This window comes from Coloeus monedula (assembly GCF_965178545.1).
Source record: "Coloeus monedula genome assembly, chromosome: 15".
Classification (NCBI taxonomy): Eukaryota; Metazoa; Chordata; class Aves; order Passeriformes; family Corvidae; genus Coloeus; species Coloeus monedula.
Genome location: NC_138795.1, coordinates 16,865,622 through 16,893,046, shown reverse-complemented (window position 1 = coordinate 16,893,046; position 27,425 = coordinate 16,865,622). Strand labels below are relative to the sequence as shown.

The window sequence follows — 27,425 nt, the reverse complement described above, 5'->3', positions numbered from 1 at the left end:
TTCATGTTGATTCTACCCTTCAGAAAACGCTCTCTGAAGGACTTAATGGAGTTTTCATGAAATGTACCCAAAGAAAATGGACATGTTTTCAAAATCTTGTACAGTTACAGTATACCCAACAGGGTTTGTGCTGCTATATTTCTGTATTACAACGAGACAGAACACCAAGCACTGCTTCGTAGGGCAAAAAGAATATTTTGTTGTACATTTTACTGCTCTTCCTTGCCCTGGAGAAGATGAGACTCCTGTATTCAAAGGGTCAGAATACCTTTCTTGCCAGTTGAGATGCAACTGCCAGCATTGCAAAGGTTGGATGGGAGCAACTCCATCATTCAGCAGGCAGCACTGGTGAATCATATGCAAACACACAGTGGCTATATCGAATGACATAGTGACAAGAAGCCAAAGCACAGAGAGCCCAGGCATCTCAGACAAAAGAATCCAGAACCCGGGGATGAAAGAGGCCACTCCTCACATGACGTTGTGACACAGTAGTTTCAATATCTTGGCTTTCCTGAGCTGGGAAAGGGGTTTTATATATTTTATGAAGGAGGAGATCTGTCAGCCCAGCTGTGCCCATGTGTCACAAGACAGAATAAAAGCTCCGCTGTCTTGTTGGACAGCAAGAGAGAAAAGAGCATAGCTGGAATGCTAACTGCATTCTTAAAGCCAAACAGAAATGACCATACAGAGCTGAAACATACTATTGCCTCAGTGAGAGGCCCTGAATTTCTTTTGTTTGTTTATGTATTTGGAGGGACAGAAAACTTTTATTCTGACTTAGAATTTGAGGGAAATTGGTTATGCCAATTTTCAACACAGATTTACTCCAGAGGAACTGTTGCCACAGGCTGCAGCCTGGATCCCCTCCTCCCATGAGCCATGAAGCCCCTGGCTGTGCAGACCCTGTGCTAGTTAAAGGAAAGAGTGTTGAAGTGTCCTGCAGAGAGAGTCCCAGGATTGTCTGGTGCCATGTCCTCTGCGCTGACAGGGACACAGGGGAAATCCTGTTCATCATCAGGGCCCTGGCCCACGGCGCTGTGCTGTGGTGGCAGGCTGGGGACGATGGGCTTGAGGAATTTGAACTCGCTGTTGCCCGAGCCCGTTGTGAGGCTGATCTCGTAGCAATAGCCGTGGGGCAGGGTCCCTGCAGCGGCTGCATCGGCCAGGCCGCTCTGCAAGTTGTTGCCACCATAAAGCACATGGCCAGCCTTCAGCTCCTGTCTCTTGCACACCTTGCGAGCGACAAAGACGGTGGTGGAGATGAGGAAGAGGAGCGAGACAAAGACCAAGGAAATGATTAAATAGGTGGTCAGGGAGCCGCCCTCATCCTCTGTGGCCGCACTGCTGTGCGGGAGGCGCACGTCTGAGAAGTCCTTGAGCACGAGGGCGCTCAGAGCTGCGGTGGCTGACAGTGGGGGCTTCCCGTTGTCTCTCACCAGGACAACGAGCTTCTGCTTCACGGTGTCTCTCTCTGTCACCGGCCTCCTCAGACGCACCTCCCCGCTTTGGGCACTCACTGTAAACAGCCCGGGGTCGCTGGCCCTCAGCAGGTGGTACGAGAGCCACGAGTTCTGCCCCGAGTCGGCATCCACGGCCACCACTTTGGTGACGAGGTAGCCCGCCTCAGCCGACACGGGCACCAGCTCACTGGACGGTGGGCTGCTGTCCTGGGCTGGGTAGAGCACGAGCGGGGCATTGTCATTCTCGTCCAGCACGACAAGGCGGAGGGTGACGTTGGCTCTGAGGGGAGGAGACCCCGCGTCAGAGGCACTGACTGTGACCTCGGTCTGCCTCAACTGCTCGTAGTCCAGGGGCCGCAGCACAAAGACGTGTCCGTTCTCGGAGTTCACAGAGATGCAGGAGCAGGAAGGCCGCTCTGCCGGTTCGACTGGGGCCAGGGAATAGGTCACCTTGGCATTGAGCCCCACGTCAGCATCTGCAGCACTGACGGCTCCAACAAACACCGTGGGGACGTTGTTCTCACGCACATACATGGTGTATGACGTCTGGTTGAACACAGGGGCATTGTCATTGACATCCGAGATGTCCACCGTGAAGGTCTGGGTGGTAGTGAGGGGAGGTGACCCCGCATCTGCTGCTGTGACAGTCAGGATGTACTGAGCCGTCTCCTCGCGGTCCAGCGCGCTCACTGTCACCACCTCATAGTAATTCTTATAGGCTGGCCGCAGGGAGAAGAAGAGCTGATCCTCGAGGGCACAGGAGATCTTCCCGTTGGCACCAGAATCCCGGTCCCTGACCGTAAAGAGGGCAACCACCGTGCCCGGCGCTGTGTTCTCGGGGAGGGGACTGCTGAAGGAACTGACCACCAGCTCTGGGGCATTGTCATTCACATCCACCACCTCCACCAACACTTTGCAGATTGCTGAGAGGCCCCCTCCATCTCTGGCCCTCACACTGAGCTCGTGAATTTCTGCTGCCTCAAAGTCCAGAGGTTTTATGAGTTTAATTTCACCACTCATAGAGTCAATTGTGAACGAGTTGTCGGTCTGACTCACTGCTTGGCTGAACTGATAGGAGATGTCCCCGTTAACGCCTATATCCCGATCTGTTGCCTCCACTCTCAGAACCACAGAGCCCTCTGGTGAGTTTTCCAAAACCTGCCCAACATAGATTTTCTGTGTGAAGACAGGAGAGTTGTCATTTACATCTACAACAATAATGTGGACTTCTGTGGTCCCACTCCTGGGAGGAGAGCCACGGTCCACAGCAATGAGACTGAAACTCATCTCTGCCTCCTCCTCTCTGTCTAGTGACTTTTCCAAAATAAGCTCCACACTTTTGTCATTCTCGCTGTGGCTGCCATAGGAGACACTAAAGTACTCGTTCTCGGGATAGATGCTGTATGCATGGACTGTGTTGCTGCCAATATCAAGGTCCCGAGCCGCCTCCAGTTGGAAACGAGAGCCCGGCTCGCTCGTTTCCGGGATCTGGAAAGTAACTCGTTGCTCGGGAAAGATGGGTGAATGGTCATTGATGTCCTCCAGAGCCACCTCGACCCGAAAGAACTGCAGGGGGTTGGCGAGCAGCAGCTCGAAGGGGAGCATGCAGATGCCGGAGTGGCCGCACAGCTCCTCCCGGTCCAGCCTCCCCGCCACGACGAGGCGGCCGGAGGCGCGGTCTAAGCGAAAATGCTGCCGCCCGTCCTCCGAGACCAGGCGGGCGCGGCGAGCCGAGAGCTGCTCCGGCGTGAGCCCCGCGTCCTCCGCCAGGTTGCCAACCAGGGAGCCGCTTTCCGCCTCCTCGGCTACGGAGTAGCGGATGGGCTCGGCGCGGGCGTGCGGCACGGACAGGAAAGCACACAGACACAGCACTTGCCTTGCGATCGCCATGGCGCGGCGGCGGCGGCCTCGGTCCCGCGGATCTCCCGGGCGATTCCCGGCGGAAAGCGGCGAAGTGGGGGGCGGGCGCCTTCCGTCGCTGGCTCCGATTCCGCCGGCGGCCCGGAACGCAGCCGCGGTGTCCCGGCAGCGGGTGATACGGGGCAGCGCTCGCCGCCGCAGCCGCTCTCACCTCCTCCCGGCTCCGCAGCCGCTGAGCTGAGCTGTTCTGAGCTGTTCTGAGCTGTTCTGAGCTGTTTTGAGCTGAGCTGAGCTGGGCTGGGCTGGGCCGGGCTCGGCCGCCTCCGCTGCCGCAGCCGCTCGGCGCCGCCTTGGCCGAGAGCACCACCCAGCGGTGCGCGCTGGGACTGCGCCCGCCGCCGCCCGCAGCCCGCGCTGCCGCTCGCCCCGGCCCGCGGCTCCAAGCATTCCGGGACACCCGGTGGCCAGATTGGAACGCGGCCTTTCCCAGGGCAGCGGGAAGCCGAGACTGAGCCCGGAACCACTGAGCCTCATCCCTCAGCAGGAGAAGCAGCGCACCGATCCGGCGATGGTAATAGCACTGAATGGTAATGCCACTGAATACCCTGCGCGCTTCATCTCCTTACTCAGCTACTCTGCCCTTCCAACTTTGCTTCTGTCATGTGAGGCAGTCAGAAAAAACATACCTAGAATTTTGAAAAACCTGGAAGGAGCTTTCCCAAAGAGAATAACTCTACAAAGACTTCTGTCTCCACAAAAGGAGTGAGGATGTTCTCTTTATTTCAGTCTTACACATTTTTTCAGTTTCTAAACTCAGGGCTATCCAAGCTTACAGTGTTAAACTGTGGAACTTCAGCACAACACAGCGGGAGGGAGGCTTTCTGAATATTCCATGCATCACGGACATCATTCAAACAACCAACTGTTATAGATGGGGTGACTGTCCTTCTTTAGAGGAACAAGGAAACAATGCTTAGTACAGGTCAGAGAGGAGGAGAAAGGGCAAAAATGGGAATGCTCATGCTCTAACACACATGGAGAAAATCCTGTAGGGACAGCTTTCTACTGTGAACAAGAAGCCACTGATTGCCGAAACAAGAATGAGGAAAGAAACCTCAAAGTCCTTTTTCCAAGTTCTTCTTGATTCTAACTTCCCAAAATTATCCCTGATGGACATCTGGCATTTTCATTCACCCAAAGACAATGAACACGTTTTCACAAATCTCTACAGTTACAGCCTACCCTAACACATCTAACCTAATGCTGCTGTAGAACACCAAACCCACACATAGGCCAAAGGAAGATTTTGTTGTGCATTTTCCTTCTCCTCTCTGCCTTGATGAAGATGATACCCCTGTACCCATACGGCCAAAATAGCCTTCTACTCTACAGAGCTGGAACCATCTGCATTGCAATGGTTGGGTGGGAGCAACTCCTGTTTCACTGGGCAGCACTAGTGAAACACCTGCAGATGCACAATGGCTGAACAGACAGACATACTGAGAGGAAAGTGTAACACACACAGCCCACAAATCTCAGATAGAGACATTCAGAACTGCAGGAAGAAAAAGCCCTGTGCTAGCAGAATGTTGTGACACAGCATTCAGAACTACCTGGCTTTTCTGAGCTGGGAAAAAGGCTTTGAGACGTTTCAGCAAGAGTGAGATTTGTCTTCCCAACCGTGCCATTGTGTTCTAGCAATGAGTAAGAGGTTCATGGTCTGGTCTGACAGGAAGAGAGACAAGAGCATAGGCTGGAGTGCTAACCCCATTCTTAAAGCCTATCGGAAATGGCTGTAACACAGGTGAAATATATTATTGCCTGAGGGAGAGAATCTGACTGTCTTTTATTTGCTTCTTTGTGGTTTCTTCTCTCGTTAGGAGACGACTTTTAATCTGACTTAGAATTTGAGGGAAATTGGTTATGCCAATTGGAAACACAGGTTTACTCTGGAGGAACAATTACCACAGGCTACAGCCTGGATCCCTTTCTACCAGCACCCATAAAGTGTCCAACTGTACAGACCCTGTGCTAGTTAAAGGAAAGAGTGTTGAAGTGTCCTGCAGAGAGAATCCCAGGATTGTCTGGTGCCATGTCCTCTGTGCTGACAGGGACACAGGGGAAATCCTGTTCATCATCAGGGCCCTGGCCCACGGCGCTGTGCTGTGGTGGCAGGCTGGGGACGATGGGCTTGAGGAATTTGAACTCGCTGTTGCCCGAGCCCGTTGTGAGGCTGATCTCGTAGCAATAGCCGTGGGGCAGGGTCCCTGCAGCGGCTGCATTGGCCAGGCCGCTCTGCAAGTTGTCGCCACCATAAAGCACATGGCCAGCCTTCAGCTCCTGTCTCTTGCACACCTTGCGAGCGACAAAGACGGAGGTGGAGATGAGGAAGAGGAGCGAGACAAAGACCAAGGAAATGATTAAATAGGTGGTCAGGGAGCCGCCCTCATCCTCTGTGGCCGCACTGCTGTGCGGGAGGCGCACGTCTGAGAAGTCCTTGAGCACGAGTGCGCTCAGAGCTGCGGTGGCTGACAGTGGGGGCTTCCCGTTGTCTCTCACCAGGACAACGAGCTTCTGCTTCACGGTGTCTCTCTCTGTCACCGGCCTCCTCAGACGCACCTCCCCGCTTTGGGCACTCACCGTAAACAGCCCGGGGTCGCTGGCCCTCAGCAGGTGGTACGAGAGCCACGAGTTCTGTCCCGAGTCGGCATCCACGGCCACCACTTTGGTGACGAGGTAGCCCGCCTCAGCCGACACGGGCACCAGCTCACTGGACGGTGGGCTGCTGTCCTGGGCTGGGTAGAGCACGAGCGGGGCATTGTCATTCTCGTCCAGCACGACAAGGCGGAGGGTGACGTTGGCTCTGAGGGGAGGAGACCCCGCGTCAGAGGCACTGACTGTGACCTCGGTCTGCCTCAGCTGCTCGTAGTCCAGGGGCCGCAGCACAAAGACGTGTCCGTTCTCGGAGTTCACAGAGATGCAGGAGCAGGAAGGCCGCTCTGCCGGTTCGACTGGGGCCAGGGAATAGGTCACCTTGGCATTGAGCCCCACGTCAGCATCTGCAGCACTGACGGCTCCAACAAACACCGTGGGGACGTTGTTCTCACGCACATACATGGTGTATGACGTCTGATTGAACACAGGGGCATTGTCATTGACATCCGAGATGTCCACCGTGAAGGGCTGGGTGGTAGTGAGGGGAGGTGACCCCGCATCTGCTGCTGTGACAGTCAGGATGTACTGAGCCGTCTCCTCGCGGTCCAGCGCGCTCACTGTCACCACCTCATAGTAATTCTTAAAGGCTGGCCGCAGGGAGAAGACGAGCTGATCCTCGAGGGCACAGGAGATCTTCCCGTTGGCACCAGAATCCCGGTCCCTGACCGTAAAGAGGGCAACCACCGTGCCGGGCGCTGTGTTCTCGGGGAGGGGACTGCTGAAGGAACTGACCACCAGCTCTGGGGCATTGTCATTCACATCCACCACCTCCACCAATACTTTGCAGATTGCTGAAAGGCCTCCACCATCTGTGGCCCTCACACGGAGTTCATGATGCTCTGAATCCTCGAAGTCCAGAGGTTTTGTGAGTTTAATTTCACCAGTTATGGGATCAATCACAAATGCTGAGTTGCTCTGGCCCACTGCCTGACTGAGTTGATAGGAAATGTCCCCATTAACTCCGGCATCCTGATCTGTTGCCAGCACACTCAGAACCACAGAGCCTTCTGGCATGTTCTCTAATACCTGTCCAATGTACAACTCTTGTGTGAAGATGGGAGCATTGTCATTTGCATCGAGAATGATAATTTTCACTTGGGTGGTCCCACTTCTGGGAGGAGAGCCACCGTCCACAGCAATGAGACTGAAACCCATCTCTGCCTGTTCCTCTCTGTCTAGTGGCTTTTCCAAAACAAGTTCAATATATTTGTCATCTTCACTCCGACTGCCAAAGGAGACACTAAAGTACTCGTTCTCGGGAGAGATGCTGTATGCCTGGATATTATTGCTGCCAATATCGAGATCCCGAGCACCCTCCAGCGGGAAACGCGAACCCCGGTCGCTTGTTTCAGGAATCCTAAAGATGACTTGTTCCTCGGGGAAAACGGGTGAATGGTCATTGATGTCTTCCAGAGCCACCTCGACCCGAAAGAACTGCAGGGGGTTGGCGAGCAGCAGCTCGAAGGGGAGCATGCAGGTGCCGGAGTGGCCGCACAGCTCCTCCCGGTCCAGCCTCCCCGCCACGACGAGGCGGCCGGAGGCGCGGTCTAAGCGAAAATGCTGCCGCCCGTCCTCCGAGACCAGGCGGGCGCGGCGAGCCGAGAGCTGCTCCGGCGTGAGCCCCGCGTCCTCCGCCAGGTTGCCAACCAGGGAGCCGCTTTCCGCCTCCTCGGCTACGGAGTAGCGGATGGGCTCGGCGCGGGCGTGCGGCACGGACAGGAAAGCACACAGACACAGCACTTGCCTTGCGATCGCCATGGCGCGGCGGCGGCGGCCTCGGTCCCGCGGATCTCCCGGGCGATTCCCCGCGGAAAGCGGCGAAGTGGGGGGCGGGCGCCTTCCGTCGCTGGCTCCGATTCCGCCGGCGGCCCGGAACGCAGCCGCGGTGTCCCGGCAGCGGGTGATACGGGGCAGCGCTCGCCGCCGCAGCCGCTCTCACCTCCTCCCGGCTCCGCAGCCGCTGAGCTGAGCTGTTCTGAGCTGTTCTGAGCTGTTCTGAGCTGTTTTGAGCTGAGCTGAGCTGGGCTGGGCTGGGCCGGGCTCGGCCGCCTCCGCTGCCGCAGCCGCTCGGCGCCGCCTTGGCCGAGAGCACCACCCAGCGGTGCGCGCTGGGACTGCGCCCGCCGCCGCCCGCAGCCCGCGCTGCCGCTCGCCCCGGCCCGCGGCTCCAAGCATTCCGGGACACCCGGTGGCCAGATTGGAACGCGGCCTTTCCCAGGGCAGCGGGAAGCCGAGACTGAGCCCGGAACCACTGAGCCTCATCCCTCAGCAGGAGAAGCAGCGCACCGATCCGGCGATGGTAATAGCTCTGAATGGTAATGCCACTGAATACCCTGCGCGCTTCATCTCCTTACTCAGCTACTCTGCCCTTCCAACTTTGCTTCTGTCATGTGAGGCAGTCAGAAAAAACATACGTAGAATTTTGAAAAACCTGGAAGGAGCTTTCCCAAAGAGAATAACTCTACAAAGACTTCTGTCTCCACAAAAGGATTGAGGATATTCTCTTTATTTCAGTCTTACACATTTTTTCAGTTTCTAAACTCAGGGCTATCCAAGCTTACAGTGTTAAACTGTGGAACTTCAGCACTACACAGCAGGAGGGAGGCTTTCTGAATATTCCATGCATCACGGATATCATTCAAACAACCAACTGTTATAGATGGGGTGACTGTCCTTCTTTAGAGGAACAGGGAAACAATGCTCAGTACAGGTCAGAGAGGAGGAGAAAGGGCAAAAATGGGAATGCTCATGCTCTAACACACATGGAGAAAATCCTGTAGGGACAGCTTTCTACTGTGAACAAGAAGCCACTGATTGCCGAAACAAGAATGAGGAAAGAAACCTCAAAGTCCTTTTTCCAAGTTCTTCTTGATTCTAACTTCCCAAAATTATCCCTGATGGACATGTGGCATTTCCATTCACCCAAAGACAATGAACACGTCTTCACAAATCTCTACAGTTACAGCCTACCCTAACACATCTAACCTAATGCTGCTGTAGAACACCAAACCCACACATAGGCCAAAGGAAGATTTTGTTGTGCATTTTCCTTCTCCTCTCTGCCTTGATGAAGATGATACCCCTGTACCCATACGGCCAAAATAGCCTTCTACTCTACAGAGCTGGAACCATCTGCATTGCAATGGCTGGGTGGGAGCAACTCCTGTTTCACTGGGCAGCACTAGTGAAACACCTGCAGATGCACAATGGCTGAACAGACAGACATACTGAGAGGAAAGTGTAACACACACAGCCCACAAATCGCAGATAGAGACATTCAGAACTGCAGGAAGAAAAAGCCCTGTGCTAGCAGAATGTTGTGACACAGCATTCAGAACCACCTGGCTTTACTGAGCTGCAAAAAAGGCTTTGAGATGTTTCAGCAAGACTGAGATTTGTCTTCCCAACCGTGCCATTGTGTTCTAGCAATGAGTAAGAGGTTCATGGTCTGGTCTGACAGGAAGAGAGACAAGAGCATAGGCTGGAGTGCTAACCCCATTCTTAAAGCCTATCGGAAATGGCTGTAACACAGGTGAAATATATTATTGTCTGAGGGAGAGAATCTGACTGTCTTTTATTTGCTTCTTTGTGGTTTTCGATTAGGTGACGACTGACTGACTTAGTATTTGAGGGAAATTGGTTATGCCAATTGGAAACACAGGTTTACTCTGGAGGAACAATTGCCACAGGCTACAGCCTGGATCCCTTTCTACCATCACCCATAAAGTGTCCAGCTGTACAGACCCTGTGCTAGTTAAAGGAAAGAGTGTTGAAGTGTCCTGCAGAGAGAGTCCCAGGGTTGTCTGGTGCCGTGTCCTCTGCGCTGACAGGGACACAGGGGAAATCCTGTTCATCATCAGGGCCCTGGCCCACGGCGCTGTGCTGTGGTGGCAGGCTGGGGACGATGGGCTTGAGGAATTTGAACTCGCTGTTGCCCGAGCCTGTTGTGAGGCTGATCTCGTAGCAATAGCCGTGGGGCAGGGTCCCTGCAGTGGCTGCATCGGCCAGGCCGCTCTGCAAGTTGTCGGCACCATAAAGCACATGGCCAGCCTTCAGCTCCTGTCTCTTGCACACCTTGCGAGCGACAAAGACGGAGGTGGAGATGAGGAAGAGGAGCGAGACAAAGACCAAGGAAATGATTAAATAGGTGGTCAGGGAGCCGCCCTCATCCTCTGTGGCCGCACTGCTGTGCGGGAGGCGCACGTCTGAGAAGTCCTTGAGCACGAGGGCGCTCAGAGCTGCGGTGGCTGACAGTGGGGGCTTCCCGTTGTCTCTCACCAGGACAATGAGCTTCTGCTTCACGGTGTCTCTCTCTGTCACCGGCCTCCTCAGACGCACCTCCCCGCTTTGGGCACTCACCGTAAACAGCCCGGGGTCGCTGGCCCTCAGCAGGTGGTACGAGAGCCACGAGTTCTGCCCCGAGTCGGCATCCACGGCCACCACTTTGGTGACGAGGTAGCCCGCCTCAGCCGACACGGGCACCAGCTCACTGGACGGTGGGCTGCTGTCCTGGGCTGGGTAGAGCACGAGCGGGGCATTGTCATTCTCGTCCAGCACGACAAGGCGGAGGGTGACGTTGGCTCTGAGGGGAGGAGACCCCGCGTCAGAGGCACTGACTGTGACCTCGGTCTGCCTCAACTGCTCGTAGTCCAGGGGCCGCAGCACAAAGACGTGTCCGTTCTCGGAGTTCACAGAGATGCAGGAGCAGGAAGGCCGCTCTGCCGGTTCGACTGGGGCCAGGGAATAGGTCACCTTGGCATTGAGCCCCACGTCAGCATCTGCAGCACTGACGGCTCCAACAAACACCGTGGGGACGTTGTTCTCACGCACATACATGGTGTATGACGTCTGATTGAACACAGGGGCATTGTCATTGACATCCGAGATGTCCACCGTGAAGGGCTGGGTGGTAGTGAGGGGAGGTGACCCCGCATCTGCTGCTGTGACAGTCAGGATGTACTGAGCCGTCTCCTCGCGGTCCAGCGCGCTCACTGTCACCACCTCATAGTAATTCTTATAGGCTGGCCGCAGGGAGAAGAAGAGCTGATCCTCGAGGGCACAGGAGATCTTCCCGTTGGCACCAGAATCCCGGTCCCTGACCGTAAAGAGGGCAACCACTGTGCCGGGCGCTGTGTTCTCGGGGAGGGGACTGCTGAAGGAACTGACCACCAGCTCTGGGGCATTGTCATTCACATCCACCACCTCCACCAATACTTTGCAGATTGCTGAAAGGCCTCCACCATCTGTGGCCCTCACACGGAGTTCATGATGCTCTGAATCCTCGAAGTCCAGAGGTTTTGTGAGTTTAATTTCACCAGTTATGGGATCAATCACAAATGCTGAGTTGCTCTGGCCCACTGCCTGACTGAGTTGATAGGAAATGTCCCCATTAACTCCGGCATCCTGATCTGTTGCCAGCACACTCAGAACCACAGAGCCTTCTGGCATGTTCTCTAATACCTGTCCAATGTACAACTCTTGTGTGAAGATGGGAGCATTGTCATTTGCATCGAGAATGATAATTTTCACTTGGGTGGTCCCACTTCTGGGAGGAGAGCCACCGTCCACAGCAATGAGACTGAAACCCATCTCTGCCTGTTCCTCTCTGTCTAGTGGCTTTTCCAAAACAAGTTCAATATATTTGTCATCTTCACTCCGACTGCCAAAGGAGACACTAAAGTACTCGTTCTCGGGAGAGATGCTGTATGCCTGGATATTATTGCTGCCAATATCGAGATCCCGAGCACCCTCCAGCGGGAAACGCGAACCCCGGTCGCTTGTTTCAGGAATCCTAAAGATGACTTGTTCCTCGGGGAAAACGGGTGAATGGTCATTGATGTCTTCCAGAGCCACCTCGACCCGAAAGAACTGCAGGGGGTTGGCGAGCAGCAGCTCGAAGGGGAGCATGCAGGTGCCGGAGTGGCCGCACAGCTCCTCCCGGTCCAGCCTCCCCGCCACGACGAGGCGGCCGGAGGCGCGGTCTAAGCGAAAATGCTGCCGCCCGTCCTCCGAGACCAGGCGGGCGCGGCGAGCCGAGAGCTGCTCCGGCGTGAGCCCCGCGTCCTCCGCCAGGTTGCCAACCAGGGAGCCGCTTTCCGCCTCCTCGGCTACGGAGTAGCGGATGGGCTCGGCGCGGGCGTGCGGCACGGACAGGAAAGCACACAGACACAGCACTTGCCTTGCGATCGCCATGGCGCGGCGGCGGCGGCCTCGGTCCCGCGGATCTCCCGGGCGATTCCCCGCGGAAAGCGGCGAAGTGGGGGGCGGGCGCCTTCCGTCGCTGGCTCCGATTCCGCCCGCGGCCCGGAACGCAGCCGCGGTGTCCCGGCAGCGGGTGATACGGGGCAGCGCTCGCCGCCGCAGCCGCTCTCACCTCCTCCCGGCTCCGCAGCCGCTGAGCTGAGCTGCGCTGTTCTGAGCTGTTCTGAGCTGAGCTGGGCTGGGCTGGGCTGGGCCGGGCTCGGCCGCCTCCGCTGCCGCAGCCGCTCGGCGCCGCCTTGGCCGAGAGCACCACCCAGCGGTGCGCGCTGGGACTGCGCCCGCCGCCGCCCGCAGCCCGCGCTGCCGCTCGCCCCGGCCCGCGGCTCCAAGCATTCCGGGACACCCGGTGGCCAGATTGGAACGCGGCCTTTCCCAGGGCAGCGGGAAGCCGAGACTGAGCCCGGAACCACTGAGCCTCATCCCTCAGCAGGAGAAGCAGCGCACCGAACGGGCGATGGTAATAGCACGGTCGTGCCAATGCACTCTATCGGTTACATCTCCATACTCGGCAACTGTACACTTACAACTTTGCTTCAGTCAAGGGACACAGTGAGGAAAAAAAACTCGCAGAATTTTGAAAAACCTCTACAGAGCTTTCCCAAAGAGAATAACTCTACAAAGACTTCTCTCTCCACAAAAGGAACTGGGGTATTCTCCTTATTTCAGTCTTACACATTTTTTAAAAAATTCTAAACTCGGGGGTATCCAAGTTTACAGTGTTAAACTCTATAACTTCAGCACACCACACTGTGAGGCTTTCTGACTATTCCATGCATCACAGACATCATTCAAACCACTAATTATTATAGATGGGGTGGAAGTCCTGCTGTAGAGGAACAGGCAAGACAATGCTCAAACACAGTTGAAGAAGCAGAAGTAGAAAGGGCAAACATGCAAATGAAAATGCTTTAAGACAAAGGGAGAAAATCCTTGAGAGAAGAGCTTTCTACTCTGAACAAGAAAACACAGAATTATGAAATAAGAATGAGGAAACAAACCTCAAAGTCCCTTTTCCAAGTTCTTGATTATACCATCAGAATATTATTTTTGATGGATATGTGGCATTTTCATGCACACAAAGATAATAAGTTTTCACCACTCTGTACAGTTACAGCTGGTCCAAAACCAGCTTGTCCTGACACTGCTGTATTTCCAAGGCAATCTCGAGGACACAGAACATCAAACCCACACTTACAGGCCAAAGGAAGATTTTGTTCTGCGTTTTGCTGCTCTGCTCTACCCTACAAGGACGAAAACTCCAGCCTTCTTGCCTCCAAGGCTGCAACTGCCATCATTGCAATGGCTGGATGGGACAAATTCCCTGTTTCACTGGGCAGCACTAGTGAAACATCTGCAGATGCACAATGGCTGAACAGACAGACATACTGAGAGGAAAGTGTAACACACACAGCCCACAAATCGCAGACAGAGACATTCAGAACTGCAGGAAGAAAAAGCCCTGTGCTAGCAGAATGTTGTGATACAGTATTCAGAACTACCTGGCTTTTCTGAGCTGGGAAAAAGGCTTTGAGACGTTTCAGCAAGACTGAGATTTGTCTTCCCAACCGTGCCATTGTGTTCTAGCAATGAGTAAGAGGTTCATGGTCTGGTCTGACAGGAAGAGAGACAAGAGCATAGGCTGGAGTGCTAACCCCATTCTTAAAGCCTATCAGAAATGGCTGTAACACAGGTGAAATATATTATTGCCTGAGGGAGAGAATCTGACTGTCTTTTATTTGCTTCTTTGTGGTTTCTTCTCTCATTAGGAGACGACTTTTAATCTGACTTAGAATTTGAGGGAAATTGGTTATGCCAATTGGAAACACAGGTTTGCTCTGGAGGAACAATTGCCACAGGCTACAGCCTGGATCCCTTTCTACCATCACCCATAAAGTGTCCAGCTGTACAGACCCTGTGCTAGTTAAGGGAAAGAGTGTTGAAGTGTCCTGCAGAGAGAGTCCCAGGATTGTCTGGTGCCATGTCCTCTGCGCTGACAGGAACACAAGGGAAATCCTGTTCATCATCAGGGCCCTGGCCCACGGCGCTGTGCTGTGGTGGCAGGCTGGGGAGGATGGGCTTGAGGAATTTGAACTCGCTGTTGCCTGAGCCCGTTGTGAGGCTGATCTCGTAGCAATAGCCGTGGGGCAGGGTCCCTGCAGCGGCTGCATCGGCCAGGCCGCTCTGCAAGTTGTCGGCACCATAAAGCACATGGCCAGCCTTCAGCTCCTGTCTCTTGCACACCTTGCGAGCGACAAAGACGGCGGTGGAGATGAGGAAGAGGAGTGAGACAAAGACCAAGGAAATGATTAAATAGGTGGTCAGGGAGCCGCCCTCATCCTCTGTGGCCGCACTGCTGTGCGGGAGGCGCACGTCTGAGAAGTCCTTGAGCACGAGTGCGCTCAGAGCTGCGGTGGCTGACAGTGGGGGCTTCCCGTTGTCTCTCACCAGGACAACGAGCTTCTGCTTCACGGTGTCTCTCTCTGTCACCGGCCTCCTCAGACGCACCTCCCCGCTTTGGGCACTCACCGTAAACAGCCCGGGGTCGCTGGCCCTCAGCAGGTGGTACGAGAGCCACGAGTTCTGCCCCGAGTCGGCATCCACGGCCACCACTTTGGTGACGAGGTAGCCCGCCTCAGCCGACACGGGCACCAGCTCACTGGACGGTGGGCTGCTGTCCTGGGCTGGGTAGAGCACGAGCGGGGCATTGTCATTCTCGTCCAGCACGACAAGGCGGAGGGTGACGTTGGCTCTGAGGGGAGGAGACCCCGCGTCAGAGGCACTGACTGTGACCTCGGTCTGCCTCAGCTGCTCGTAGTCCAGGGGCCGCAGCACAAAGACGTGTCCGTTCTCGGAGTTCACAGAGATGCAGGAGCAGGAAGGCCGCTCTGCCGGTTCGACTGGGGCCAGGGAATAGGTCACCTTGGCATTGAGCCCCACGTCAGCATCTGCAGCACTGACGGCTCCAACAAACACCGTGGGGACGTTGTTCTCACGCACATACATGGTGTATGACGTCTGGTTGAACACAGGGGCATTGTCATTGACATCCGAGATGTCCACGGTGAAGGTCTGGGTAGTAGTGAGACGAGGTGACCCCGCATCTGCTGCTGTGACAGTCAGGATGTACTGAGCCGTCTCCTCGCGGTCCAGCGCGCTCACTGTCACCACCTCATAGTAATTCTTATAGGCTGGCCGCAGGGAGAAGAAGAGCTGATCCTCGAGGGCACAGGAGATCTTCCCGTTGGCACCAGAATCCCGGTCCCTGACCGTAAAGAGGGCAACAACCGTGCCCGGTGCTGTGTTCTCGGGGAGGGGACTGCTGAAGGAACTGACCACCAGCTCCGGGGCATTGTCATTCACATCCACCACCTCCACCAACACTTTGCAGATTGCTGAGAGGCCCCCTCCATCTGTGGCCCTCACACTGAGCTCGTGAGTTTCTGCTGCCTCAAAGTCCAGAGGTTTTGTGAGTTTAATTTCACCAGTTATGGGATCAATCACAAACGCTGAGTCGCTCTGGCCCACTGCCTGTCTGAGTTGATAAGAAATGTCCCCATTAACTCCAGCATCCTGATCTGTTGCCAGCACACTCAGAACCACAGAGCCTTCTGGCATGTTCTCTAATACCTGCCCTATGTAACGCTCTTGTGTGAATATAGGAGCATTGTCGTTTACATCTAGAATGACAATGGAAATCTCGATGGTCCCACTTCTGGGAGGAGAGCCACCGTCCACAGCAATGAGACTGAAACCCATCTCTGCCTGTTCCTCTCTGTCTAGTGGCTTTTCCAAAACAAGTTCAACATATTTGTCGCCATTATTCCGACTCCCATAGGAGACACTAAAGTACTCGTTCTCAGGAGAGATGCTATACTCCTGGACTGTGTTGCTGCCAATATCGAGGTCTCGAGCCACCTCCAGCGGGAAACGAGAGCCTGGCTCACTCGTCTCCAGAATCTTAAAAGTAACTCGTTCCTCGGGAAAGACGGGTGAATGGTCATTGATGTCCTCCAGAGCCACCTCGACCCGAAAGAACTGCAGGGGGTTGGCGAGCAGCAGCTCGAAGGGGAGCATGCAGATGCCGGAGTGGCCGCACAGCTCCTCCCGGTCCAGCCTCCCCGCCACGACGAGGCGGCCGGAGGCGCGGTCTAAGCGAAAATGCTGCCGCCCGTCCTCCGAGACCAGGCGGGCGCGGCGAGCCGAGAGCTGCTCCGGCGTGAGCCCCGCGTCCTCCGCCAGGTTGCCAACCAGGGAGCCGCTTTCCGCCTCCTCGGCTACGGAGTAGCGGATGGGCTCGGCGCGGGCGTGCGGCACGGACAGGAAAGCACACAGACACAGCACTTGCCTTGCGATCGCCATGGCGCGGCGGCGGCGGCCTCGGTCCCGCGGATCTCCCGGGCGATTCCCGGCGGAAAGCGGCGAAGTGGGGGGCGGGCGCCTTCCGTCGCTGGCTCCGATTCCGCCCGCGGCCCGGAACGCAGCCGCGGTGTCCCGGCAGCGGGTGATACGGGGCAGCGCTCGCCGCCGCAGCCGCTCGCACCTCCTCCCGGCTCCGCTGAGCTGTTCTGAGCTGACCTGCGCTGGTCTGAGCTGTTCTGAGCTGAGCTGCGCTGGGCTGCGCTGGGCTGGGCTGGGCCGGGCTCGGCCGCCTCCGCTGCCGCAGCCGCTCGGCGCCGCCTTGGCCGAGAGCACCACCCAGCGGTGCGCGCTGGGACTGCGCCCGCCGCCGCCCGCAGCCCGCGCTGCCGCTCGCCCCGGCCCGCGGCTCCAAGCATTCCGAGACACCCGGTGGCCAGATTGGAACGCGGCCTTTCCCAGGGCAGCGGGAAGCCGAGACTGAGCCCGGAACCACTGAGCCTCATCCCTCAGCAGGAGAAGCAGCGCACCGATCGGGCGATGGTAATAGCTCTGAGTGGTAATGCCACTGAATACCCTGCGCGCTTCATTTCCTTACTCAGCTACTCTGCCCTTCCAACTTTGCTTCTGTCATGTGAGGCAGTCAGAAAAAACATACGTAGAATTTTGAAAAACCTGGAAGGAGCTTTCCCAAAGAGAATAACTCTACAAAGACTTCTGTCTCCACAAAAGGAGTGAGGATGTTCTCTTTATTTCAGTCTTACACATTTTTTCAGTTTCTAAACTCAGGGCTATCCAAGCTTACAGTGTTAAACTGTGGAACTTCAGCACTACACAGCAGGAGGGAGGCTTTCTGAATATTCCATGCATCACGGATATCATTCAAACAAGCAACTGTTATAGATGGGGTGACTGTCCTTCTTTAGAGGAACAGGGAAACAATGCTTAGTACAGGTCAGAGAGGAGGAGAAAGGGCAAAAATAGGAATGCTCATGCTCTAACACACATGGAGAAAATCCTGTAGGGACAGCTTTCTACTGTGAACAAGAAGCCACTGATTGCCGAAACAAGAATGAGGAAAGAAACCTCAAAGTCCTTTTTCCAAGTTCTTCTTGATTCTAACTTCCCAAAATTATCCCTGATGGACATCTGGCATTTTCATTCACCCAAAGACAATGAACACGTCTTCACAAATCTCTACAGTTACAGCCTACCCTAACACATCTAACCTAATGCTGCTGTAGAACACCAAAACCACACATAGGCCAAAGGAAGATTTTGTTGTGCATTTTCCTTCTCCTCTCTGCCTTGATGAAGATGATACCCCTGTACCCATACGGCCAAAATAGCCTTCTACTCTACAGAGCTGGAACCATCTGCATTGCAATGGCTGGATGGGAGCAACTCCTGTTTCACTGGGCAGCACTAGTGAAACACCTGCAGATGCACAATGGCTGAACAGACAGACATACTGAGAGGAAAGTGTAACACACACAGCCCACAAATCGCAGATAGAGACATTCAGAACTGCAGGAAGAAAAAGCCCTGTGCTAGCAGAATGTTGTGACACAGCATTCAGAACTACCTGGCTTTTCTGAGCTGGGAAAAAGGCTTTGAGACGTTTCAGCAAGAGTGAGATTTGTCTTCCCAACCGTGCCATTGTGTTCTAGCAATGAGTAAGAGGTTCATGGTCTGGTCTGACAGGAAGAGAGAGAAGAGCATAGGCTGGAGTGCTAACCCCATTCTTAAAGCCTATCAGAAATGGCTGTAACAGGTGAAATATATTATTGCCTGAGGGAGAGAATCTGACTGTCTTTTATTTGCTTCTTTGTGGTTTCTTCTCTCGTTAGGAGACGACTTTTAATCTGACTTAGAATTTGAGGGAAATTGGTTATGCCAATTGGAAACACAGGTTTACTCTGGAGGAACAATTACCACAGGCTACAGCCTGGATCCCTTTCTACGATCACCCATAAAGTGTCCAACTGTACAGACCCTGTGCTAGTTAAAGGAAAGAGTGTTGAAGTGTCCTGCAGAGAGAGTCCCAGGATTGTCTGGTGCCATGTCCTCTGCGCTGACAGGAACACAAGGGAAATCCTGTTCATCATCAGGGCCCTGGCCCACGGCGCTGTGCTGTGGTGGCAGGCTGGGGACGATGGGCTTGAGGAATTTGAACTCGCTGTTGCCCGAGCCCGTTGTGAGGCTGATCTCGTAGCAATAGCCGTGGGGCAGGGTCCCTGCAGCGGCTGCATCGGCCAGGCCGCTCTGCAAGTTGTCACCACCATAAAGCACATGGCCAGCCTTCAGCTCCTGTCTCTTGCACACCTTGCGAGCGACAAAGACGGAGGTGGAGATGAGGAAGAGGAGCGAGACAAAGACCAAGGAAATGATTAAATAGGTGGTCAGGGAGCCGCCCTCATCCTCTGTGGCCGCACTGCTGTGCGGGAGGCGCACGTCTGAGAAGTCCTTGAGCACGAGGGCGCTCAGAGCTGCGGTGGCTGACAGTGGGGGCTTCCCGTTGTCTCTCACCAGGACAACGAGCTTCTGCTTCACGGTGTCTCTCTCTGTCACCGGCCTCCTCAGACGCACCTCCCCGCTTTGGGCACTCACCGTAAACAGCCCGGGGTCGCTGGCCCTCAGCAGGTGGTACGAGAGCCACGAGTTCTGCCCCGAGTCGGCATCCACGGCCACCACTTTGGTGACGAGGTAGCCCGCCTCAGCCGACACGGGCACCAGCTCACTGGACGGTGGGCTGCTGTCCTGGGCTGGGTAGAGCACGAGCGGGGCATTGTCATTCTCGTCCAGCACGACAAGGCGGAGGGTGACGTTGGCTCTGAGGGGAGGAGACCCCGCGTCAGAGGCACTGACTGTGACCTCGGTCTGCCTCAGCTGCTCGTAGTCCAGGGGCCGCAGCACAAAGACGTGTCCGTTCTCGGAGTTCACAGAGATGCAGGAGCAGGAAGGCCGCTCTGCCGGTTCGACTGGGGCCAGGGAATAGGTCACCTTGGCATTGAGCCCCACGTCAGCATCTGCAGCACTGACGGCTCCAACAAACACCGTGGGGACGTTGTTCTCACGCACATACATGGTGTATGACGTCTGGTTGAACACAGGGGCATTGTCATTGACATCCGAGATGTCCACCGTGAAGGTCTGGGTGGTAGTGAGGGGAGGTGACCCCGCATCTGCTGCTGTGACAGTCAGGACGTACTGAGCCATCTCCTCGCGGTCCAGCGCGCTCACTGTCACCACCTCATAGTAATTCTTAAAGGCTGGCCGCAGGGAGAAGAAGAGCTGATCCTCGAGGGCACAGGAGATCTTCCCGTTGGCACCAGAATCCCGGTCCCTGACTGTAAAGAGGGCAACCACCGTGCCGGGCGCTGTGTTCTCGGGGAGGGGACTGCTGAAGGAACTGACCACCAGCTCTGGGGCATTGTCATTCACATCCACCACCTCCACCAATACTTTGCAGATTGCTGAAAGGCCTCCACCATCTGTGGCCCTCACACGGAGTTCATGATGCTCTGAATCCTCGAAGTCCAGAGGTTTTGTGAGTTTAATTTCACCAGTTATGGGATCAATCACAAATGCTGAGTTGCTCTGGCCCACTGCCTGACTGAGTTGATAGGAAATGTCCCCATTAACTCCAGCATCCTGATCTGTTGCCAGCACACTCAGAACCACAGAGCCTTCTGGCATGTTCTCTAATACCTGTCCAATGTACAACTCTTGTGTGAAGATGGGAGCATTGTCATTTGCATCGAGAATGATAATTTTCACTTGGGTGGTCCCACTTCTGGGAGGAGAGCCACCGTCCACAGCAATGAGACTGAAACCCATCTCTGCCTGTTCCTCTCTGTCTAGTGGCTTTTCCAAAACAAGTTCAATATATTTGTCATCTTCACTCCGACTGCCAAAGGAGACACTAAAGTACTCGTTCTCGGGAGAGATGCTGTATGCCTGGATATTATTGCTGCCAATATCGAGATCCCGAGCACCCTCCAGCGGGAAACGCGAACCCCGGTCGCTTGTTTCAGGAATCCTAAAGATGACTTGTTCCTCGGGGAAAACGGGTGAATGGTCATTGATGTCTTCCAGAGCCACCTCGACCCGAAAGAACTGCAGGGGGTTGGCGAGCAGCAGCTCGAAGGGGAGCATGCAGGTGCCGGAGTGGCCGCACAGCTCCTCCCGGTCCAGCCTCCCCGCCACGACGAGGCGGCCGGAGGCGCGGTCTAAGCGAAAATGCTGCCGCCCGTCCTCCGAGACCAGGCGGGCGCGGCGAGCCGAGAGCTGCTCCGGCGTGAGCCCCGCGTCCTCCGCCAGGTTGCCAACCAGGGAGCCGCTTTCCGCCTCCTCGGCTACGGAGTAGCGGATGGGCTCGGCGCGGGCGTGCGGCACGGACAGGAAAGCACACAGACACAGCACTTGCCTTGCGATCGCCATGGCGCGGCGGCGGCGGCCTCGGTCCCGCGGATCTCCCGGGCGATTCCCGGCGGAAAGCGGCGAAGTGGGGGGCGGGCGCCTTCCGTCGCTGGCTCCGATTCCGCCGGCGGCCCGGAACGCAGCCGCGGTGTCCCGGCAGCGGGTGATACGGGGCAGCGCTCGCCGCCGCAGCCGCTCTCACCTCCTCCCGGCTCCGCTGGGCTGTTCTGAGCTGAGCTGCGCTGGTCTGAGCTGTTCTGAGCTGAGCTGGGCTGGGCTGGGCTGGGCTGGGCTGGGCCGGGCTCGGCCGCCTCCGCTGCCGCAGCCGCTCGGCGCCGCCTTGGCCGAGAGCACCACCCAGCGGTGCGCGCTGGGACTGCGCCCGCCGCCGCCCGCAGCCCGCGCTGCCGCTCGCCCCGGCCCGCGGCTCCAAGCATTCCGGGACACCCGGTGGCCAGATTGGAACGCGGCCTTTCCCAGGGCAGCGGGAAGCCGAGACTGAGCCCGGAACCACTGAGCCTCATCCCTCAGCAGGAGAAGCAGCGCACCGATCGGGCGATGGTAATAGCACGGTCGTGCCAATGCACACTCTATCGGTTACATCTCCATACTCGGCAACTGTACACTTACAACTTTGCTTCAGTCAAGGGACACAGTGAGGAAAAAAAACTCGCAGAATTTTGAAAAACCTCTACAGAGCTTTCCCAAAGAGAATAACTCTACAAAGACTTCTCTCTCCACAAAAGGAACTGGGGTGTTCTCCTTATTTCAGTCTTACACATTTTTTAAAAAATTCTAAACTCGGGGGTATCCAAGTTTACAGTGTTAAACTCTATAACTTCAGCACACCACACTGTGAGGCTTTCTGACTATTCCATGCATCACAGACATCATTCAAACCACTAATTATTATAGATGGGGTGGAAGTCCTGCTGTAGAGGAACAGGCAAGACAATGCTCAAACACAGTTGAAGAAGCAGAAGTAGAAAGGGCAAACATGCAAATGAAAATGCTTTAAGACAAAGGGAGAAAATCCTTTAGAGAAGAGCTTTCTACTCTGAACAAGAAAACACAGAATTCTGAAATAAGAATGAGGAAACAAACCTCAAAGTCCTTTTTCCAAGTTCTTGATTATACCATCAGAATATTATTTTTGATGGATATGTGGCATTTTCATGCACACAAAGATAATAAGTTTTCACCACTCTGTACAGTTACAGCTGGTCCAAAACCAGCTTGTCCTGACACTGCTGTATTTCCAAGGCAATCTCGAGGACACAGAACATCAAACCCACACTTACAGGCCAAAGGAAGATTTTGTTCTGCGTTTTGCTGCTCTGCTCTACCCTACAAGGATGAAAACTCCAGCCTTCTTGCCTCCAAGGCTGCAACTGCCATCATTGCAATGGCTGGATGGGACAAATTCCCTGTTTCACTGGGCAGCACTAGTGAAACATCAGCAGATGCACAATGGCTGAACAGACAGACATACTGAGAGGAAAGTGTAACACACACAGCCCACAAATCGCAGATAGAGACATTCAGAACTGCAGGAAGAAAAAGCCCTGTGCTAGCAGAATGTTGTGATACAGTATTCAGAACTACCTGGCTTTTCTGAGCTGGGAAAAAGGCTTTGAGACGTTTCAGCAAGACTGAGATTTGTCTTCCCAACCGTGCCATTGTGTTCTAGCAATGAGTAAGAGGTTCATGGTCTGGTCTGACAGGAAGAGAGACAAGAGCATAGGCTGGAGTACTAACCCCATTCTTAAAGCCTATCGGAAATGGCTGTAACACAGGTGAAATATATTATTGCCTGAGGGAGAGAATCTGACTGTCTTTTATTTGCTTCTTTGTGGTTTCTTCTCTCGTTAGGAGACGACTTTTAATCTGACTTAGAATTTGAGGGAAATTGGTTATGCCAATTGGAAACACAGGTTTGCTCTGGAGGAACAATTGCCACAGGCTACAGCCTGGATCCCTTTCTACCATCACCCATAAAGTGTCCAGCTGTACAGACCCTGTGCTAGTTAAGGGAAAGAGTGTTGAAGTGTCCTGCAGAGAGAGTCCCAGGATTGTCTGGTGCCATGTCCTCTGCGCTGACAGGGACACAGGGGAAATCCTGTTCATCATCAGGGCCCTGGCCCACGGCGCTGTGCTGTGGTGGCAGGCTGGGGACGATGGGCTTGAGGAATTTGAACTCGCTGTTGCCCGAGCCCGTTGTGAGGCTGATCTCGTAGCAATAGCCGTGGGGCAGGGTCCCTGCAGCGGCTGCATCGGCCAGGCCGCTCTGCAAGTTGTCGGCACCATAAAGCACATGGCCAGCCTTCAGCTCCTGTCTCTTGCACACCTTGCGAGCGACAAAGACGGCGGTGGAGATGAGGAAGAGGAGTGAGACAAAGACCAAGGAAATGATTAAATAGGTGGTCAGGGAGCCGCCCTCATCCTCTGTGGCCGCACTGCTGTGCGGGAGGCGCACGTCTGAGAAGTCCTTGAGCACGAGGGCGCTCAGAGCTGCGGTGGCTGACAGTGGGGGCTTCCCGTTGTCTCTCACCAGGACAACGAGCTTCTGCTTCACGGTGTCTCTCTCTGTCACCGGCCTCCTCAGACGCACCTCCCCGCTTTGGGCACTCACCGTAAACAGCCCGGGGTCGCTGGCCCTCAGCAGGTGGTACGAGAGCCACGAGTTCTGTCCCGAGTCGGCATCCACGGCCACCACTTTGGTGACGAGGTAGCCCGCCTCAGCCGACACGGGCACCAGCTCACTGGACGGTGGGCTGCTGTCCTGGGCTGGGTAGAGCACGAGCGGGGCATTGTCATTCTCGTCCAGCACGACAAGGCGGAGGGTGACGTTGGCTCTGAGGGGAGGAGACCCCGCGTCAGAGGCACTGACTGTGACCTCGGTCTGCCTCAACTGCTCGTAGTCCAGGGGCCGCAGCACAAAGACGTGTCCGTTCTCGGAGTTCACAGAGATGCAGGAGCAGGAAGGCCGCTCTGCCGGTTCGACTGGGGCCAGGGAATAGGTCACCTTGGCATTGAGCCCCACGTCAGCATCTGCAGCACTGACGGCTCCAACAAACACCGTGGGGACGTTGTTCTCACGCACATACATGGTGTATGACGTCTGGTTGAACACAGGGGCATTGTCATTGACATCCGAGATGTCCACCGTGAAGGTCTGGGTAGTAGTGAGAGGAGGTGACCCCGCATCTGCTGCTGTGACAGTCAGGATGTACTGAGCCGTCTCCTCGCGGTCCAGCGCGCTCACTGTCACCACCTCATAGTAATTCTTATAGGCTGGCCGCAGGGAGAAGAAGAGCTGATCCTCGAGGGCACAGGAGATCTTCCCGTTGGCACCAGAATCCCGGTCCCTGACCGTAAAGAGGGCAACCACCGTGCCCGGCGCTGTGTTCTCGGGGAGGGGACTGCTGAAGGAACTGACCACCAGCTCTGGGGCATTGTCATTCACATCCACCACCTCCACCAACACTTTGCAGATTGCTGAGAGGCCCCCTCCATCTGTGGCCCTCACACTGAGCTCGTGAGTCTCTGCCGCCTCAAAGTCCAGAGGTTTTGTGAGTTTAATTTCACCGGTTATGGGATCAATCACAAACGCTGAGTTGCTCAGGCCCACTGCCTGGCTGAGTTGGTAGGAAACTTCCCCATTAACTCCAGCATCCTGATCTGTTGCCAGCACACTCAGAACCACAGAGCCTTCTGGCATGTTCTCTAATACCTGTCCAATGTACAACTCTTGTGTGAAGATGGGAGCATTGTCATTTACATCTAGAATGACAATTTTCACTTGGGTGGTCCCACTCTTGGGAGGAGAGCCACCGTCCACAGCAATGAGACTGAAACCCATCTCTGCCTGTTCCTCTCTGTCTAGTGGCTTTTCCATGACCAGTTCAAGATACTTCTTGCCTGCAATCCGAGTCGAATAGGAGACATTAAAATACTCGTTCTCGGGATAGATGCTGTATGCCTGGACTGTGTTGGTGCCAATATCAAGGTCCTGAGCCCCCTCCAGAGGGAAACGCGAACCCGGGTCACTTCTTTCAGGGATCCTAAAAGTAACTCGTTCCTCGGGAAAGACGGGTGAATGGTCATTGATGTCCTCCAGAGCCACCTCGACCCGAAAGAACTGCAGGGGGTTGGCGAGCAGCAGCTCGAAGGGGAGCATGCAGGTGCCGGAGTGGCCGCACAGCTCCTCCCGGTCCAGCCTCCCCGCCACGACGAGGCGGCCGGAGGCGCGGTCTAAGCGAAAATGCTGCCGCCCGTCCTCCGAGACCAGGCGGGCGCGGCGAGCCGAGAGCTGCTCCGGCGTGAGCCCCGCGTCCTCCGCCAGGTTGCCAACCAGGGAGCCGCTTTCCGCCTCCTCGGCTACGGAGTAGCGGATGGGCTCGGCGCGGGCGTGCGGCACGGACAGGAAAGCACACAGACACAGCACTTGCCTTGCGATCGCCATGGCGCGGCGGCGGCGGCCTCGGTCCCGCGGATCTCCCGGGCGATTCCCCGCGGAAAGCGGCGAAGTGGGGGGCGGGCGCCTTCCGTCGCTGGCTCCGATTCCGCCGGCGGCCCGGAACGCAGCCGCGGTGTCCCGGCAGCGGGTGATACGGGGCAGCGCTCGCCGCCGCAGCCGCTCTCACCTCCTCCCGGCTCCGCAGCCGCTGAGCTGAGCTGAGCTGCGCTGGTCTGAGCTGTTCTGAGCTGAGCTGAGCTGGGCTGGGCTGGGCTGGGCTGGGCTGGGCTGGGCTGGGCCGGGCTCGGCCGCCTCCGCTGCCGCAGCCGCTCGGCGCCGCCTTGGCCGAGAGCACCACCCAGCGGTGCGCGCTGGGACTGCGCCCGCCGCCGCCCGCAGCCCGCGCTGCCGCTCGCCCCGGCCCGCGGCTCCAAGCATTCCGAGACACCCGGTGGCCAGATTGGAACGCGGCCTTTCCCAGGGCAGCGGGAAGCCGAGACTGAGCCCGGAACCACTGAGCCTCATCCCTCAGCAGGAGAAGCAGCGCACCGATCGGGCGATGGTAATAGCTCTGAGTGGTAATGCCACTGAATACCCTGCGCGCTTCATCTCCTTACTCAGCTACTCTGCCCTTCCAACTTTGCTTCTGTCATGTGAGGCAGTCAGAAAAAACATACGTAGAATTTTGAAAAACCTGGAAGGAGCTTTCCCAAAGAGAATAACTCTACAAAGACTTCTGTCTCCACAAAAGGAGTGAGGATGTTCTCTTTATTTCAGTCTTACACATTTTTTCAGTTTCTAAACTCAGGGCTATCCAAGCTTACAGTGTTAAACTGTGTAACTTCAGCACAACACAGCGGGAGGGAGGCTTTCTGAATATTCCATGCATCACGGACATCATTCAAACAACCAACTGTTATAGATGGGGTGACTGTCCTTCTTTAGAGGAACAGGGAAACAATGCTCAGTACAGGTCAGAGAGGAGGAGAAAGGGCAAAAATGGGAATGCTCATGCTCTAACACACATGGAGAAAATCCTGTAGGGACAGCTTTCTACTGTGAACAAGAAGCCACTGATTGCCGAAACAAGAATGAGGAAAGAAACCTCAAAGTCCTTTTTCCAAGTTCTTCTTGATTCTAACTTCCCAAAATTATCCCTGATGGACATGTGGCATTTTCATTCACCCAAAGACAATGAACACGTGTTCACAAATCTCTACAGTTACAGCCTACCCTAACACATCTAACCTAATGCTGCTGTAGAACACCAAACCCACACATAGGCCAAAGGAAGATTTTGTTGTGCATTTTCCTTCTCCTCTCTGCCTTGATGAAGATGATACCCCTGTACCCATACGGCCAAAATAACCTTCTACTCTACAGAGCTAGAACCATCTGCATTGCAATGGTTGGGTGGGAGCAACTCCTGTTTCACTGGGCAGCACTAGTGAAACACCTGCAGATGCACAATGGCTGAACAGACAGACATACTGAGAGGAAAGTGTAACACACACAGCCCACAAATCGCAGATAGAGACATTCAGAACTGCAGGAAGAAAAAGCCCTGTGCTAGCAGAATGTTGCGACACAGCATTCAGAACCACCTGGCTTTTCTGAGCTGCGAAAAAGGCTTTGAGACGTTTCAGCAAGACTGAGATTTGTCTACCCAACCGTGCCATTGTGTTCTAACAATGAGTAAGAGGTTCATGGTCTGGTCTGACAGGAAGAGACAAGAGCATAGGCTGGAGTGCTAACCCCATTCTTAAAGCCTTTCAGAAATGGCTGTAACACAGGCGAAATATATTACTGTCTGAGGGAGAGAATCTGACTGTCTTTTATTTGCTTCTTTGTGGTTTTCGATTAGGAGACGACTTTTAATCTGACTTAGA

At 55.3% G+C, this 27,425-nt stretch overlaps 6 protein-coding genes across 6 annotated transcripts; all 6 read right to left on the bottom strand.

The window, feature by feature from the left end:
• Positions 1 to 911: 911 nt before the first annotated feature.
• LOC309578698 (protocadherin beta-15-like) lies at positions 912 to 3,359 on the bottom strand (the record flags this gene model as incomplete). Its single annotated transcript, XM_082291489.1, has 1 exon — positions 912 to 3,359. Exon 1 carries the CDS (start codon positions 3,351 to 3,353, stop codon positions 912 to 914), a length of 2,442 nt encoding a protein of 813 aa, XP_082147615.1. The 5' UTR covers positions 3,354 to 3,359.
• Positions 3,360 to 5,354: 1,995 nt separating this feature from the next.
• LOC309578697 (protocadherin beta-15-like) lies at positions 5,355 to 7,802 on the bottom strand (the record flags this gene model as incomplete). Its single annotated transcript, XM_082291488.1, has 1 exon — positions 5,355 to 7,802. Exon 1 carries the CDS (start codon positions 7,794 to 7,796, stop codon positions 5,355 to 5,357), a length of 2,442 nt encoding a protein of 813 aa, XP_082147614.1. The 5' UTR covers positions 7,797 to 7,802.
• A 1,986-nt stretch (positions 7,803 to 9,788) lies between these two features.
• On the bottom strand, positions 9,789 to 12,236 carry LOC309578696 (protocadherin beta-15-like; the record flags this gene model as incomplete). Its single annotated transcript, XM_082291487.1, has 1 exon — positions 9,789 to 12,236. The coding sequence occupies exon 1, from the start codon at positions 12,228 to 12,230 to the stop codon at positions 9,789 to 9,791; it is 2,442 nt and encodes an 813-aa protein (XP_082147613.1). The 5' UTR covers positions 12,231 to 12,236.
• Positions 12,237 to 14,216: 1,980 nt separating this feature from the next.
• LOC309578695 (protocadherin beta-15-like) lies at positions 14,217 to 16,664 on the bottom strand (the record flags this gene model as incomplete). The annotated part of the gene is made up of 1 exon (XM_082291486.1): positions 14,217 to 16,664. Exon 1 carries the CDS (start codon positions 16,656 to 16,658, stop codon positions 14,217 to 14,219), a length of 2,442 nt encoding a protein of 813 aa, XP_082147612.1. The 5' UTR covers positions 16,659 to 16,664.
• A 1,992-nt stretch (positions 16,665 to 18,656) lies between these two features.
• Positions 18,657 to 21,104, bottom strand: LOC309578694 (protocadherin beta-15-like; the record flags this gene model as incomplete). Its single annotated transcript, XM_082291485.1, has 1 exon — positions 18,657 to 21,104. Exon 1 carries the CDS (start codon positions 21,096 to 21,098, stop codon positions 18,657 to 18,659), a length of 2,442 nt encoding a protein of 813 aa, XP_082147611.1. The 5' UTR covers positions 21,099 to 21,104.
• Positions 21,105 to 23,100: 1,996 nt separating this feature from the next.
• LOC309578693 (protocadherin beta-15-like) lies at positions 23,101 to 25,548 on the bottom strand (the record flags this gene model as incomplete). Its single annotated transcript, XM_082291484.1, has 1 exon — positions 23,101 to 25,548. Exon 1 carries the CDS (start codon positions 25,540 to 25,542, stop codon positions 23,101 to 23,103), a length of 2,442 nt encoding a protein of 813 aa, XP_082147610.1. The 5' UTR covers positions 25,543 to 25,548.
• Between the last annotated feature and the right edge of the window lie 1,877 nt (positions 25,549 to 27,425).